A 17,195-nucleotide genomic window follows, 5' to 3' on the forward strand; every position below is an offset into this window, starting at 1 on the left:
ACAAGTAGAGGGGACGACAGGGAGGGGCTGCATGAAAGAGAGAGTAAGCGAAGTATGTGACAGCGGGCGACGGGGCTGCCGGCAGTTGCAGACGCAAGTCGCTTATTGATGTGCTCAGCAATGTGTTTTAAGTGAAATGTACAGTTGCAGCTGATGCAGTCGAGCGCAACCCAGCGTAAATGTGCTGTGTGGCAAGCAGCGCTTGCAAGTGTGTATATATGTGCATATATATATACTGGCATGATTGCAGCTGGCTTCTGCCTGCGCATAGCTTTCGCTGCAAATCGAAATTGAAGTGGCAGTGCAAGTGTATTTGCAACACACACACATAAGGATTTGCTTTGCTAATATATAGCTATGACATTATACTTCGATCTGTCTATTATGCAAGCTATCTATTTTGCTCTACTTATATGTTCGCTACTTTAGATATACATATGTATATTTAGATATACCCTTGTCTTTTGCTATTGATTTCTACGACTTGCAGCATTGCTCCTTTGCCACACATTCTTGCAGCTTTAATTCTCACACTGGTCCTTATGGGTTTGATTCGCTTTTTAACTAGTATTTTGTATTTATATTTGCGTTTGTTGTCGTTGTTGCTGTTACTATTTTGGTTTTGTGTTATTTTCTGCATTTCTACTTCAGTTTCAAGGACCTGCAAGAATTCACTTTGCAACAATATACATATGTATGTATATTTTTTCTACTTTAAAGCCACTTGCCTTTTCCCTTTTCGCTAGACACTCTCTTGCTCCCGCTCGCATTTGTGGATTTGCAGTTGAACGTGCAACTGAGGCGAAAGTTGCAAATTATGTCACATACATCGCACAGTGCCTTTGTTAGGTTGCTTTAATTTTTTGCTATTGTTGTTGTATAAGTTTACGTTTATTATTATTGTTGTTGTATTTATGAGATTACCGCAGGCCGAAGCTCTTTGACCAGCACAATGTCTGCCAGCTATGAATGGAACCACTAAACTTGCTTGCCACATTTAGTTGCATGCTGCATGTTGCATGCCACACCGCCGCCCACAAAACCTGCCTGTTAGCCTACTTTCGCAATGCTTGTGCATTTTATTTCCTTTACACAACTGTGATTCCACGTCGTTATTTACCCGTTCCCTTGTTTTATTTACTGTTAGCTCAGTGCTTAGTTTGCTCGCTCTTCACATGAGCTCACACACCCATGCATTTGTGCACTTGTTTTTGTTTGTTTGTTGGTTTAACAACGCACTGCTGATATTTTATTTAAAAAGGCTGGCTTCTTGCCTTCTCTCCACTCGCCACATGTCCTTGCTCTCCCGCTTTGTCCAGCTGTACTTCAATGGCTCTTCACTACTATTTGTTTTATGAGTATTCAGTTGCGAGTTTTACGTTGGTCCATAACGGCGACGTTCACGTTGCAACATATAACTAAGCTTCCACTTAAATAAATACCGCATATCTACACATGAACCCCCACTTCTCTGTGCATTTGTGTATGTGTACGCGTATGTTGTAATACAATATATTATATAATTTTCCGTTGGTATGCTTTCGCATCGCGCTTCTCTGTAACTGTTGAGTAAATATGCACAATTTTGTTCGCCCATTTATTTAATCATTCAATGGAGTGATTAAATGTGGCCCTCAAGCGCGCACTCGCACTCAAGCAGTCGTACACTCAGCCGCTTCAACGCTTCGGCGCTCAAGCTGCGCAAACAGTTTAGTATCTAACTCAGTGCAAAGGCATACTTAATTGGTATTCTTGTTGAAATGAGTCAATATTGACTCGCATACTCGCATATAATATTAATAAGCGCACACACAATGCCCAATAGATGAACTGTTAATTGTCTAATAATATTTACTCAATCCACGCCATTAGCTGTACATACTTTTATGTGCGATTAGCGCAACTATTTGTCTCTGCCACAGCACTTGAAATTAATGCGGTTAGAGAGAGAATATATAGAATTTATTGGCGTTCCTAGAAAGTAAAAAATTGATTATAAAAGGGTACGTGAATTGCACTGCTGTCTACAATATATATATATATGTATAGCGGCCGTACAAAGACGTATTCTAAGTCAAATTGATCACCCGCTGCTTGTGATGGTTTGATGGAGAGCTACGATGCCATCTGCAAGCCATATATTTTTGAGAAAGCAGTGAAAACAACCACCAAAGTATATCTACAGATCTTGAAACCCATTGTGAAGCCTCTCCAGCTAATCAATTCTTTTCAAAAAGCTGTAAAGTTTCCAACAAGACCTTGCTCTAGCTCAGAAGACGGAAATATCGTTCTGGACTTCATATCAACAGTTCAACCTGTTGGGTTACAAATTGTGATCTGTATTAGCGAGGATGGCTTGCTCTACTCTACACCCAAATTTGGAGTTGTGGAAGCGAGTTTTAACCATGCAAAGGAAAATTTCCTCATGTAGGAAATGCTTCGAGATGGATGAGTGGTCTGTCCGTTCCGTGCTGGTAAGCAAATGGAAGACATTTGGAATAACTCGTTCTAATATTTGAAGCCAGTGATTAACACAATAAAAATTAAAATAATAATTTTTCGTTTTATAAAAAGGTTGTAAGCAAGGGTGTATAAATTAGCTATGTACTCGAAAGCCACTTAAATGATTCTGAAATTCTGAAAATTTCAAGACAACCTTATTATAGTAAACTTACTGCCGTTAGTTGACACTAAGGTCAAGCGTTAAAAAAAAAATCTCGTATTTAAAACGTTGATCGTAATCGAAATATACATATTTCCAAGAGTATGAGAACTAAATTTAATTCAAACTTCTGGGAAAGTTTAAGCCGGGTTTGATTTGCATTCATAGTGCAAACAGTTCATAACAAGGGCTTCGAAACTTCGTTTACAAAAATCTGCCACTGAGTGACGAGAAACCCGAATTATCAGCACCAAAATATAGTATGGTAGTATAATAGTATTAGTCGAAATAAAATTTTTCTTCTTTATTGGAAATAAATGCTGATGCAATAAAAATTGTACATATATGACCTACATATAGATAGATAAAATTATGCTTGAAATTCAAATATCCAACTTATAGAAGATATTGTCGTAAAGAAGTAAACTAATTTTAAAACTTATTTTTAGTAAGATCTGACAGTTATCGCTAAAATATTTTTTAAAGAAATGGCAACTTTTAATTATAAATAACTTTGTTTATAGTAAAATCAAATAGAAGAAGATTGAAAGAATCATGTTACAGCAACTATCTAAACTAAAACCTCAGCTAAGTTTGGAAAAATATGCAACTTTTTTCTCGGTGCTTTTATTGACTAAAACCGAAATATTCAAGGGAAAGTGTCACTAAAAATACGTTTATATCTTAAGATTGTTTTACAATTAATTTTTTTTGTTTTAAATTATTTCAACACAGACACCTTATAGCACAATTATTTGTATTACAGGAATGAAAATATTATGGATGATGTAAGCTTTTAAATTTTTTTCGAAATGTTTTAAAATGCAGAATAACGTAACATAATTTTTCATAAGCTTACAGGAGAAGAAAAGATGGTATAAAACAGAAAGCCTTCTTATCGAAAAAAAATTTTAAATTTGGTAGCAATTTGGTTATATGTAGTATATGATGACAGAAACTGAAAATTTTGTAGATATATGTATGTAATATAGTGTGGTGCATCATAATGAATAAGAAACTAAGTTTAAATTTTTTTGATGATACGTTGTCTTGCATTTTAGGTGACGATATGTATACATGGATAATATATATATTACTCATACGCCATTGTGTTTTGGTAACGTATATGTTTGCCAGCTCTCTAACAAAGCAAATCATTGGAAGTGGCTTTGAAAACATTTAGATGAGTAAATGTGATTTGTTTTCTTTTATAATTTGTGAAAAACGTTGATTTCGTTTTTCTATATGGAACAAATGCAAAATGAGCCTATTTGAAAATGTGTTAAAAATAAGTTACTCATACGTCATGTACTACTATTTGTGTGCTTTAGTACAAACTTGAGCGCCACTATAACAAATGACTCTTTATGGGTATAAATGGAAAATAAAATGATATTTTTTAGCAACATTTAAACCTTTCTCGCAAATTTCTAATGAAGCATGATATACAAATTTGAAGCGTTCCTTCGAATGAATGTGTAGTTTTACTAGAATATGTTTACAGTAAATTGAAACTGTATTTGGGTAAATAGTCGATTTTCATCAAATTCTTTTTAGCAAATTTTGCAAAAAGCATACCTTAAATTAATTTAATTTATTGGTTTCACTTCCTTAACATTATTGAACTAATTTTTGGACCTTAAAACAACTATTTTAATGATTATTATAACAATGCTAGTCTCTCATATACATATGTCAGAAGATAGTTTTATGAACGATTTTACACCAACAGATGGCGACGGCTAAATACTGCTTTATATGGAATGTGCTCTTCTTCTTCTGCTTCTTTTTTGCTTAATCGATTTAAAAAGTTTGTAATAAAATCCAAATGACATAATTTATGGAGTTTTATTGCAAATAACAGAGACTGCTTTGTGATAATTCACATATCTATGGCATTTTTCGTGGTAAAAAGTTTACTCAAACTATTACTACTCGAATCATAGTTGAAATATTTTTTTTTAAAGAATTAAACAAAAAAAACAGAATTAAATAGAATAGTATACTATATTATTTTGTCAACCATTTTGTTATCTAATATAACATAGCTTGCAATCTAATTCAATTCTTATCAACATTATGAGACATTATATAGCTTTATTTAATAATATAGCTTACAATCTACTTCAGCTCTTATAAGCTTACGTCATTGAATTGCCTTTTTCGCCAAGAGAGATGTGAGATTTAGCAAAAAATATTTAAGATCGTTAAGCAATTTAATATATGTTGTCAAGTGACACATACACAGACAGCTGAAGAAGATTAATAAGCCAAGCAGACATAAAAGTAGCGCGGGGATGTATATGCGCTTAGACCTCTAAGTGAGTGAACAAATATAAAACACACGAAACATTGACGTATGTAAGCTTAACGAGATTAAAATGCGAAAAATCTCTTAAAACGCTTTTAAATAAACAGAAATATAAAAAATATACAAAATATATTACATAGTCAGTATTTGTGTGAGGCTGTGCGTGTCTACAATGAATGTATAGATAAAACACATGCAAATAACAGCATTACGAGAGACAAAGCAATTCATTTAGCGCTAAATGAGACACGTTTTGATATACACGCACCGTATTTTAGACATAATTTTCCTCTAGAGCATATACAAATATAGTATTTGTATGTATGTTTGTATGTACTTATGTGCCACAAATGAATCGCTTTGATAGCCTCGCTAATGCGCAGCGTCATTTGCAGAAGATATAAAATTGAGATCTCAATTGTGGCGCATGTCATTAAACTCCAAGAGTTGGAAAGCCGCGGAATTCAAGCCGCCAAATGCAAATTAACAAGAATTCGCAGAGACATTTGCTTCAATTTGAATTTGCCACACATGCATGCACACTAACATATATATAATAAACATATATACATATGTATATGGACTTCTCTAGAAAGTGTTTCCCAACGGCAGCGATTCCGTTGAAAGCGAAAATTTGCGGTTGAACCGCCGCCACTGGTATCACAGCAACAGCGCGTACTTGCCACAAATGTTTTTACGGCTCTAACGGATGACATGGTACAGACAGTGAATGTCTTCATTCAAACGGCAACAACAACAACAAATGCTAAGCATGCAGTATGAGTACAACAATAAGCACTAGTGACTGTTACCGCAAGAACCGCAAGATTTCGTGCGAGAAATTTGTTTGTGTTGCGCCTAGGCAAGGCAGCGCCTTTTTGATTCTTTTTGGCTGTCTTTTACACGTCAAGGGTGACAGAATTTGCCGCGAAACCCCAAAACGACGAAGTGTTTATAAATAAAAATGCGCTAAAATGTAAATGTAGGAATGATAAGTGTGTGTGTTGGCTTGTAGCAGCGCGATTCATTGACTGACATGCCCTTCGGTAGTGCTGTTGTGCTGCCTAACGTAACCTTAGATAATGTCTTTGACAGTCATGATAAAGACAAGAAGCGTTAGCTGATAAAATATATGATTGCGTACAGGGTGTGTTATTTTAAGTGAAGTTAGAAATGTGTGGTGGACGTGGCGGCAATACTTTAACTGTTAAATTTATTTAACGAAACTAAATTTTGGACTTTTATTAAAAGTTTTTTGAGGAGCTAAAGGTAATCATAGAGCCTTTGATAGTTGTGTGTAGGTATTACAAATAATATCATAGCATGTTTGGAATCGGGTAGTACCGTAAACCATTGTTTTTCCCTATTAGACTAACACTATGTTATATTTTCTATATAAAAAGTTCAAGCTTCTAGGTTAAAAATCTTGACAATCCCTCATTTTTCTGTGAAGAGGTGCGAGTCTATGATGACTAGGTTGGGTTAAAAAGTCAATTTATACAAAACAAAACGCTTTGAGCATTTCGCCGAAAGTAAGACTGCCGATATGTTTCCAGCTTGGTCTTGCAAGGGCTGAACAATGCAGGAGATACTGGCTGGACTTACCTTCCTCCATACAACTTAGGCAGTAGGAACTCCTAAAGTTTCAGCAGAAGTTGGCCGTCGTCCAGCGCCTGCTGAGCGAACGCTGTGTCCATGAGTCCAGTGCTAGTGCACATGATTATAACAGAGGTCTGATTTGACGAGGTAAAGAGTCTTATAATGAAGTTGGCGAGGTCAGCGCTAGTATCGCCGCTCTGTTGTAAGATTGAGTGCTCACCTTCCTGGAAGAGAGTGCACTTCAGAGCAGTACGTATGCTGCTTCCATAATAGCAACCTCTGCTTGACAAAGAGTACAGTGGTACGGTAGCCTAATGCTGAGCTACTTAGAGAAATGTGTATTATCATCTGATCAAATGCGACCCGTACATGTCCCTTCATACTGCCTTATTTCTAAGATTAGTAGAACCTCTTCTTATGATCGTGTTATTTGCCAGATGTTAGTTTCCTACGAATAAACCTTGTTTGGTGATTTTTTCATGGAAAAAAGTTTGAACAATGAAATCATTCCACATATTTTGGTTAAAGTCTTGCGTATGAATAATAAAAATGCAAAATCCTGAATCTTTTGCAAACATATCTTTAAGTAGTGCAAAAGATACTCGTATTCTTGAAAGTGTAGGCGATAACCCAATATTCCCCAAACGCATCATTTCTAGTGGCGAGACATGGGTTTCTAAAACGAATATGTCCAAGAACCTATCAGAGACTGCACCAAATTTGAGGAGAAGCCGAAAAAAATAAAACTCTGAATGCAGAGAAGGTCACCCAACAAGTGTAACACTTAGTATGTTTAAATATTTTGGGATAGGGTAAAAGTCTTTTGCAATATTTTCGCAAGGATTTACGTTCGAAAAAGAGTTGCCAGTTTTTGGAAAAGGTATATCCATATATCCTAATTCGTGCTAAATTAAATTTTCAGAAAAATATTTGAGAGAACATTAACAGTTTGAAATTATTTACATAGAGTTGCCACCCGTTGAAAATTAAATTTTTACATAGTTTCTGTCAAAGTCAGTACCTCTCGGAAAAAAAGTGCTAAAGTATATATCGGGTGATTTTTTAAGAGCTTGATAACTTTTTTTAAAAAAAAAACGCATAAAATTTGCAAAATCTCATCGGTTCTTTATTTGAAACGTTAGATTGGTTCATGACATTACTTTTTGAAGATAATTTCATTTAAATGTTGACCGCGGCTGCGTCTTAGGTAGTCCATTCGGAAAGTCAATTTTGGGCAACTTTTTCGAGCATTTCGGCCGGAATAGCGAATTTCTTCGGAAATGTTGTCTTCCAAAGCTGGAATAGTTGCTGGCTTATTTCTGTAGACTTTAGACTTGACGTAGCCCCACAAAAAATAGTCTAAAGGCGTTAAATCGCATGATCTTGGTAGCCAACTTACGGGTCCATTTCTTGAGATGAATTGTTCTCCGAAGTTTTCCCTCAAAATGGCCATAGAATCGCGAGCTGTGTGGCATGTAGCGCCATCTTGTTGAAACCACATGTCAACCAAGTTCAGTTCTTCCATTTTTGGCAACAAAAAGTTTGTTAGCATCAAACGATAGCGATCGCCATTCACCGTAACGTTGCGTCCAACAGCATCTTTGAAAAAATACGGTCCAATGATTCCACCAGCGTACAAACCACACCAAACAGTGCATTTTTCGGGATGCATGGGCAGTTGGCCACCAAGATCATGCGATTTAACGCCTTTAGACTATTTTTGTGGGGCTACGTCAAGTCTAAAGTCTACAGAAATAAGCCAGCAACTATTCCAGCTTTGAAGACAACATTTCCGAAGAAATTCGGGCTATTCCGGCCGAAATGCTCGAAAAGTTGCCCAAAATTGGACTTTCCGAATGGACCACCTAAGACGCAGCCGCGGTCAACATTTAAATGAAATTATCTTCAAAAGTAAATGTCATGAACCAATCTAACGTTTCAAATAAAGAACCGATGAGATTTTGCAAATTTTATGCGTTTTTTTTTTAAAAAAAGTTATCAAGCTCTTAAAAAATCACCCGATAAAATATATATAATACTAAATTAAGTGAATTGTGATATATAGTACAAATCTTATATTTCAAATGCCCTTATGTATTTAAGGGACAAATTGCAATTTTAGCATCAAAGTGAATCTTAGATATAATAACATTTGCTAAAAAAAAAAAAAAAAAAATTTCTTAACCCTTTAAAACGCTCTAGCGGCTAAAGTATTTGACCTAGGTGGGTCAAACAAATCGCACCGGTTAGATAATTTAAAGAGCTTTCAGGTAAACTGTATAATTCGCCTCCAAGGCCCCACCGGGGGCGTGGCATTAGGCGAAAATGGGTTTTCACCATGTCCCCCCTTTTGTTTCACTACAGTTGGGGGGGGCTATTGGGACGGGGGGGGGGGATCAAAACCATTTTGCGAATTAGTTCACCCCTGGGGCTTTCAGGAAAGTCTTCAATCTCCCCTCTATCCCCACCAGGGGCGTGGCAATAGCGTTCATAAAAAATGTAACAATTTGAAAAAATTACATTTTTTTCTTAACATTTAAAACGCTCTGGCGGCTAAAGTATTTGACCTTGATAAACATACAAACCAATTTGGACATGTAACGAACATGAAAACAGATAAATCAACCGTGCGAAGTGATTGAAACATACCAAAGTTCATATATTTTCATACAAAATATATGGGGTCTAGCCAAGCACCAAGGTGCACTAAGGTGTAATATTATAATATTCTTTTTTCATCCTTTTCGATACGATATCCTTTAATTTTTTCTCTGAATTCTATAGACAATAAAATTCTAGGAAGCTACCTGGAAGCGCAAGTCGTTTGCTACACTCTAAATATATTTAAATAACATTTAAAAACAAAATATGCCTGGCCAGACCCGAGGGTCTCGATAAGGGTTAATATTCAGAAAAATACTTCCACAAATTTTTTTACAAAATTTATTATAAAAGATAAAGAGTTGTACACTCGTAATGTAATAATCTGAATAACAATGAAAAATATTAATTTTTACTCGAATACTTTTCAGTCTTTGAATTTGTCTTATATCTTTCTTAAAAATAGTGGTAGAACTTAAAAATGCACTTTTCTAGCTTTGTCTAGCGACGTGTCACTCTCACAGTTACGCTATGCTTTAAATGTAAGAAATACTCTTATTTTTCCAAATTTTCAAAAATGGTATTTAAAAACTCCATTTCGGGCAAAAATTCCTGCAAATTGTGGAAATGGGTTTTTTCTATGGCTCTTAATGAGATGTTTTGTAAATTTACTATCACTTTCCTCAAAAACCGTATTGTGAGAATTTTGGAAGTTCAGAATTTGCGTGGCTTCTAGTTCCTAAATTTTATATACTTAATATCGAAGATATTTTGTAAAAATTCCCTTTTGTTCGAACCACCTCATGAAACTTGTAGGTAGGTAGATAAAGGGGGCGGCAGAACATCCTTGGCCCCGGGCGCCCGAAGTTGTAGCTACGCCACTGATGTAAACAAACCTAAACAAATAATACAATCTGTATTTAGACAAACTATCAACTTTTGTTTGTCTTCTACATTTCAACGAACTTCCATTTCGTGCTCTTTTCGAACACATAGATGGTGTCTCAAAGAGTCCAAATACATTCTTTGGCGACATAGGTAAACTGCTCCCTGATTGTGAGAAATTGCCTGTTGTCAAATTTGAAAGTTTTCCATCCTACCAATTACCTTCTGAGGTTATTAATCCGACCCAACTTAGCACAGACCAAGATTATCTCTATAAAATATCAGAAGCTGTTATTTCCGGTCAATGTTCCTCAGATTTAGCGTCGATGCATCCAGGTAACATGTGCAAATCTTGCTGGCTCACCTGTGCAAATAGAATTCTTGCATTATACATTTCTACTGACAAACCAACAAAGGAAATAATTATTTATTTTAGGTCAAGTACATACTTACAGTTTACTCACTTTAGTGGTTCTCAATAAGATTCAACAGTTCAATCAAAGATGGCTCGCGCCTTCTCTATGCTGCAATTGAAAGGTCAAGATTCTTACCTGCTAAACTGCGCAAGGTTGTCGATTCATCCATTCAACAGAATGCTTTCTTTGCTCTTCCAGAAAACATTCTCCTTAGTATGATGACTGACGGACGGATAGAAGTCAGAAAGTTGGCCCTTGACCGTCTTCTGGCAGCCAGAGAAGCAGAGTCTGACAGTGTGAATGGAAGGGTTAGATGTAATAAAGTGCCAAAGCTGAATTTCAAAGCTAATAATTATTACGATATGATTAACTGGAATATTATTACCTTGACTGCTCCACCAGTTCTTTGTTCAGTTTCTAACGAAAAACTCATAAAAGGGTTGTCGGGAGACACTGAAGAGGTATGGAAATTTAGTGAATTCCTCTCACACCGTGGCAGTCGAGAGAACCGTCAAACTGGTGACAGAGGCATCTTCTAAAGTTATTGGCCCCCAATCTCGTGATCGTTTTATACGCTCTACACTGAAATCTAGGCAACAAGTGCCAAAGTTTAGTACAAAATCTGATTTTATCAATAAATTTGACACAGATTCAGACTAAACCAAGCCTGACATATGGTTGGTTGGTTGGGTTGGGCTTCTGGGTGACCAATACAGGTTAGCTGAGAGCTGCAACAATTTTCACCTTGCGCTGTGGCGCGCCGCATTTTCGCTCGTATCTCGGGAACGGTTCGTCCTACGGCCATGATCACGTATACCATTTCGGTAGCAAATGACGTGACAAATAACTTTTGTTTTATACATTTTGCCATGAGATGCGTATTTCAGGCGCTAGGTAGACAATTTCACGATTTTAGGCGAATTTCCGAAATTTTAAGGCCGGAGTTGGGGTTGAAGATGCAATCCGATCTCAAAACAAAAAGTTGCATTGGAATCAGGAAGTACTAAGGCAACTTTTCCGCACTAGTAGAAATCCCGAATCGAAAAAAGTACGGAATCGACCCACCCTAACCTCCACTAGGGTGTGTCATTTTGAGTCAACCTTTTTTATCAACTGAAAAACAGGCTAAAAACTTTCGAAAATGTGAAAAAGAAAGTCACTCAAAAGATGAGCTCTTAACTTTACTTACTTACTTTAAAAATTCATATAAATTTCATGTAAATTCACATGAAGTAATATATAAAAAATATAAATATTAAATTCATTGCTTGAAAAACTGGGTAATTGTAGACTGGCTTAAGTTTTTTGCTTTTTTAAAAGAAAATTGTTTTGCAGACGGCTTTCCAAATTTTGCAAAATTTCCGAATGCAATAAGGGCGTCGCCACAAAATCTTTTTAAATTTGAAACGGCAGTCAATGCGGTTTCGTTTGAGAAAATTTCATTCCTTTCTTCGGTAGTACTCTCATTATCAGTACTATTATCGTCAATAGTTTCTATGGTTTCGCCAATTATAACGTCTAACTCGAAGTCTGAGCTTTCGGTCCATGCATTATTATCTATTTGGACAAAGTCATCCGGATTTGAATCAGTACACTCTCCAAGGGCTTTTGATAATTCAAAAATCGAAGCCAGCGTTGATAACGGCAAGTCATCTTCGGAATCGAATTCAGGAGCCAGATTTCTATTTTTGTAAAATCCTGCTTTTGGAAGCAATTTTTTACGGTTTGCGGTTGAACATTTGCCCAGGCTTCTTTTATGAAATGTATTGCCTCTAAAACGTTTATATTTTTTTTTGGCGATCCAGTCTATGCTTACCAAAATATTTTAACCTGAGAGTTTCGGTAGTGAATTTTAAAATTTTGAATAATTCCTTGATCCAAAGGCTGGCAAACTGAAGTGGTGTTACTAAGCAGAAATAGTATTTTAACATTTTTCAAACTCATATCTCGAGGGTGGGATGCTGCGTTGTCTAAAAACAAAAGTACTTTTCTGTTTTCCAACTCCATTTTTTGGTCGAGTTCTTTCAACTACTGTGTCATCACTTCACGCGTCATCCATGCTTTCTTAATGGACTGCCAATTTACTGGAAGCTTTTTTAAATCTATTGAAGCAAACGCTCTCGGTCGTGCAGCTTTCCCTATGACAAGGGGTTTTTCTTTTTCCCCTGCCATATTTGCACAAAGCAAGGCAGTCAACCTTTCTTTCGATAGTTTACCTCCACGGCATACTTCATTTTTAAGAGCCAATGTTTTGTTTGGCAAAGCTCTGAAAAAAGGCCTGTCTCGTCCGCATTGTAGACATCCCTAGGGCTATAACCAATCAGAAATGATGGTAGTTTATCTAAAAATTGCTGCACATCTTGCATATCAACAGCAGCACTTTCACCACAAATGTATTTGAATGTTATATTATGACGGCCCCGCCATTTTTGTAGCCAACCGTTAGAAACCACAAAAACATTAATCCCCAGCTTTCGGGCAATTTCTCTTGCCTTTTCTTGGATTATTGGTCCAGATATTGGAATGTTTTGGCTTCGTGCCTTATTGAACCACTCTAAACACATTTCATCAACTTTTTTTCCATCGATTTTCATGAATGACCTTTTTGATTCGACATTGCTCCCAGACATCCATTTTGTTCGAATTTCTTCTTTATTTTTAATAACCAGCGCAGCCTGCGTTTTTCCAATTTTGAAGCTGATAACAAAAATTGGGCACATTTTCAATAACGTATTCCAACAGGAACTCAGTGTGTTTATAATTATGTTGCAAAAATATGTGAAACAGGAAAATAATACTAAATTTTGTAGTACTAAACGATTGTACTTGATTTAAAAAAAATTTTTCACACAAAAAAAAATGTTTAAATAATTTTTGCACGACTTTAATATTAAATCTTACCTTTCGGCCAATGCGCGGACAGACAAATTGTTTTCCTCACTAACGTTGATTAATTCAATTTTTTCTTTTAAGCTCAGGTTTGACCTCGCCATCTTACGCATTATGTACATAAATGTTTACGCAATCACTAAACGCAATTCACTGAACAAAAAACCTAAGCATGCGCTTCATAAACACATTTAGGCTGTTCACGGTAAGGTGGTTATCGGGTTATGTTCTTATTAGATTAAAAATAACCTCTATGCTCCGTGAGCACCCTATGTTGTATGGTTATTTGCTTATGTTTACACAAACAGCTGTCATTGTTTACAATTTTAGTTCAATGAAATTTGATTTCGGCTTCCGTCCATTTTTTCACCTCCTTTTCTCGCCGGCGCTTTCGTGTTTCTGTAGACACTAAAGTTAGAGTATAAATAAATGACAAATTGTACTTTGTGATTCTTATTTACTTTTGATAATTATTGATGCTTTTCCTTGCTTTTTATTTCGGTTTTAATTTGCTGATTGTAAACAAAAACCAGCTGTTAATAGCAGATTTTCCAATAAGAAAATCTAAATGGAAATGCCATTCGCTTAGTTTTATTTATTTTTTGTGCTGCCAGTTAGTAAAATTCCAACGACTTTCTAACACTGGAAATAAGCAAATAACCACATAATCTGTAAACAAGGGCCTAGTTTGGTCAACTTTGGTTATTTTGTCATACCGCATTTTGTTGTTGTTCACTTAATCAAATACCACCTTATCGTGAACAGCCTAATTACATTGAATTCGGGGAGTCCCCTTTTTTGATTTGTTATAATCTGTTTATACTTACGCCATACAAACATTCTCATATTTTGTCCGCTTACGAGGGGTTCGCGTCCGCCCAAAAGAGGTTTTTGATTGATATGTTATGAAAACAGAAGTCAATGTCCGTCGATAAGAGCTTCGTGTCCGCTTAGTAGAGGGGTTTCGTCCAACTTTGTAGCAATGAACTGTCCTCGTCCAGCCAAGAGAGTGTCCGCCTAAGGAAGGGCGATTTGTTCTGAAAATTGTAAAATTGTACTTAAAACTTGGTGCATGAAAAAATGTCCGTCCAAGGGAGGTGTCCGTTAAGAGAGGTTTCTCTGTACTTTTATTTGTATTGATTTAAAAATTTTTTATTATATGAGCGAAGACTTTTTCTGATACTTATTTTTAGAATTCACAAGAAAATGTGTCTTATTTTATTTTCTAACAAACGAAATACTTATTAAAAATGTTTGTGTTATCTTTTAATGTCAATGTTTAAATACATACAAAACAAGAAAGGAAGGGCTAAGTTCGGGTGTCACCGAACATTTTATACTCTTGCATGATAAAGTGATAATCGAGATTTCATTATCCGTCATTTACATATTTTTCAAATACCGTATTTGTGTAAAGTTTTATTCCGCTATCATCATTGGTTCCTAATGTATATATTATACAGAGAAGGCATCAGATGGAATTCAAAATAGCGTTATATTGGAAGAAAGCGTGGTTGTGAACCGATTTCACCCATACTTCGTACATGTCATCAGGGTGTTAAGAAAATATTATATACCGAATTTAATTTAAATCGGTGAAGTACTTCCTGATATATGGTTTTTGGTCCATAAGTGGGCGACGCCGCGCCCATTTTCAATTTTTGAATAAGGCCTGGGTGCAGCTTCCTTCTACCATTTCTTCCGTAAAATTTAGTGTTTCTGACGTTTTTTGTTAGTCGGTTAACGCACTTTTAGTGATTTTCAACATAACCTTTGTATGGGAGGTGCGTGTGGTTATTTCTTCCACTTTTGAACTGTATATGGAAATGCCTGAAGGAAACGACTCTATAGAGTTTGGTTGACATTGCTAAAATAGTTTCCGAGATATGTACAAAAAACTTGGTAGGGGGCGGGGCCACGCCCACTTTTCCAAAAAAAATTACGTCCAAATATGCTTCTCCGTAATGCGATCCTCTGTGCCAAATTTTACTTTAATATCTTTATTTATGACTTGGTTATGACACCTTATAGGTTTTCGGTTTTCGCCATTTTGTGGGCGTAGCAGTAGGCCGATTTTGCCCATCTTCGAACTTAACCTTCTTATGGAGCCAAGAAATACGTGTACCAAGTTTCATCATGATATCTCAATTTTTACTCAAGTTACAGCTTGCACGGACGGACGGACGGACAGACAGACATCCGGATTTCAACTCTACTCGTCACCCTGATGACTTTGATATATATAACCCTATATCTGACTCTTTTAGTTTTAGGACTTACAAACAACCGTTATGTGAACAAAACTATAATACTCTCCTTAGCAACCTTGTTGCGAGAGTATAAAAATAATTTGAAACAGCTGTTTGGATGTTATAAAGTTTCAAAAGCATTTGTTATTATGAGCGGAGACTTTTCTGGCTAGTGTATATATATTAGAGTGATTCAAAAAAAAAAGTTTTTTTCGATTCGTACTCGGAAAAATAGGTTCCTAGACACGTCTAAGAAAGGCTCTCCAAACATGAGTTTTTAATTGTAACGGGAAGGTCCTCCTACATACAGTTTTCTATTTTTTCTTATTATCAGATAGAAAAATTTATATCTCGCTTCCAACTACCTGAGGAAATATTTTGTTCCTTAGATTTTGTAGGAAATTGAATGCTCTACAAAAAAGGTTTATTATGATTTTTTCGTAAACCCAACCGTTTAAAAGATATTAACGTTTGAAGTTTGATTATTTTTGGGAAAATTTTTTATTTCTTATGAATTTTATAACTCAATGAAAAAAATCATTATGAATAAGGTTTTTGGAGCGGCTTTCTTAGAGGTGTCTAGGAACCTATTTTTCAGAGTATCAAACGAAAAAAAAAAATTTTTTGTTTTGATCCACCTTAATATGCATTGATGTTTGACGATGAATATCTCGTAAACGCTTAACTTAATCGAAAAATCATAAGAGACCATTTTTATAGAGCAGTAAATTTCCTACAAAACTATGAGTTTCATCATTCATAATCGCCAAGCACGATTTTGACATCGTGGCGGGGGCATAAGTGCGCTCCAATCACTCATAGAAGGCATCTTTGGTCACATCGTCCTTCTCTTCCGTCGGGGCGTGGGCGCAAATCAGCGATATGTTGAAGAACCTTGCTTTGATGCGGATTGTGGCTAGACGTTCATTCACCGGAGTGAATGATAGTACTCGGCGACGGAGTCTCTCTCCCACCACGAATCCAACACCAAAAGTGCACTGTAGTAAATGTCACAAGGACCTACTCGTCTCTGTCCTTGTCCCGTCCATCGCATTTCTTGGATGGCGGTGATGTCAGCCTTTATTTTTGCGAGGACATCAACCAGCTGGGCAGCAGCACCTTCCCAATTCAGGGTCCGGCCATTCCAGGTGCATGCCCTCAAATCGTAGTCCTTATTTCATTTGCCATGGTCGTCATAAAAAGGGGGGTCTCTCATCCGAGGCTGTGTTTTCTTTTTCATTGGGGGTGTTTTTTACGTGGCGGGTCCCAAACCCTGCGCACAACCCTATGCAGGGGATATTTCGCCTTCTCACATTAGCTCGCCTTCGAACGGATGTTCTTAGGCTACCCAGAGGATACTTGGTCAAAGACCGGAAGTAGTGAGCTGCTTGAGCCATGTGTAAAAGAATCGTTTCTGGCCACTCCCAAGTGAATGGCGATCAGAGAACTTTCCTCACTTGAGTGAACTTCTACACATGACTCCATCCTAATCGGGTCGATACTACCCCCAAATGTATAGTGTGTTTAATTGGATGCCCAGTTTGGTAAGAAACATTCATCATTATACATACCTACCTATGTAC

At 36.4% G+C, this 17,195-nt stretch overlaps 1 protein-coding gene across 1 annotated transcript; it reads right to left on the reverse strand.

The window, feature by feature from the left end:
* Positions 1–12,517: 12,517 nt before the first annotated feature.
* LOC120780597 (tigger transposable element-derived protein 4-like) lies at positions 12,518–13,544 on the reverse strand. Its single transcript, XM_040112855.1, has 2 exons — positions 13,376–13,544; positions 12,518–13,171 (listed from the first exon to the last, which is right to left on the reverse strand). Exons 1-2 carry the CDS (start codon positions 13,483–13,485, stop codon positions 12,667–12,669), a joined length of 615 nt encoding a protein of 204 aa, XP_039968789.1. The 5' UTR covers positions 13,486–13,544; the 3' UTR covers positions 12,518–12,666.
* Positions 13,545–17,195: the final 3,651 nt, after the last annotated feature.

The sequence above is a fragment of the Bactrocera tryoni genome, unplaced genomic scaffold (genome assembly GCF_016617805.1).
Source record: "Bactrocera tryoni isolate S06 unplaced genomic scaffold, CSIRO_BtryS06_freeze2 scaffold_25, whole genome shotgun sequence".
NCBI lineage: Eukaryota > Metazoa > Arthropoda > Insecta > Diptera > Tephritidae > Bactrocera > Bactrocera tryoni.

What these genes read in the sequence shown, in the direction of transcription:
- LOC120780597 (XM_040112855.1), bottom strand. Translation starts at nt 13,485, where the DNA reads ATGTACATAATGCGTAAGATGGCGAGGTCAAACCTGAGCTTAAAAGAA. An exon ending in GTCCGCGCATTGGCCGAAAG is followed by an intron (nt 13,172 to 13,375) that starts GTAAGATTTAAT and finishes TTTTGTTATCAG; the next exon opens with CTTCAAAATTGGAAAAACGC.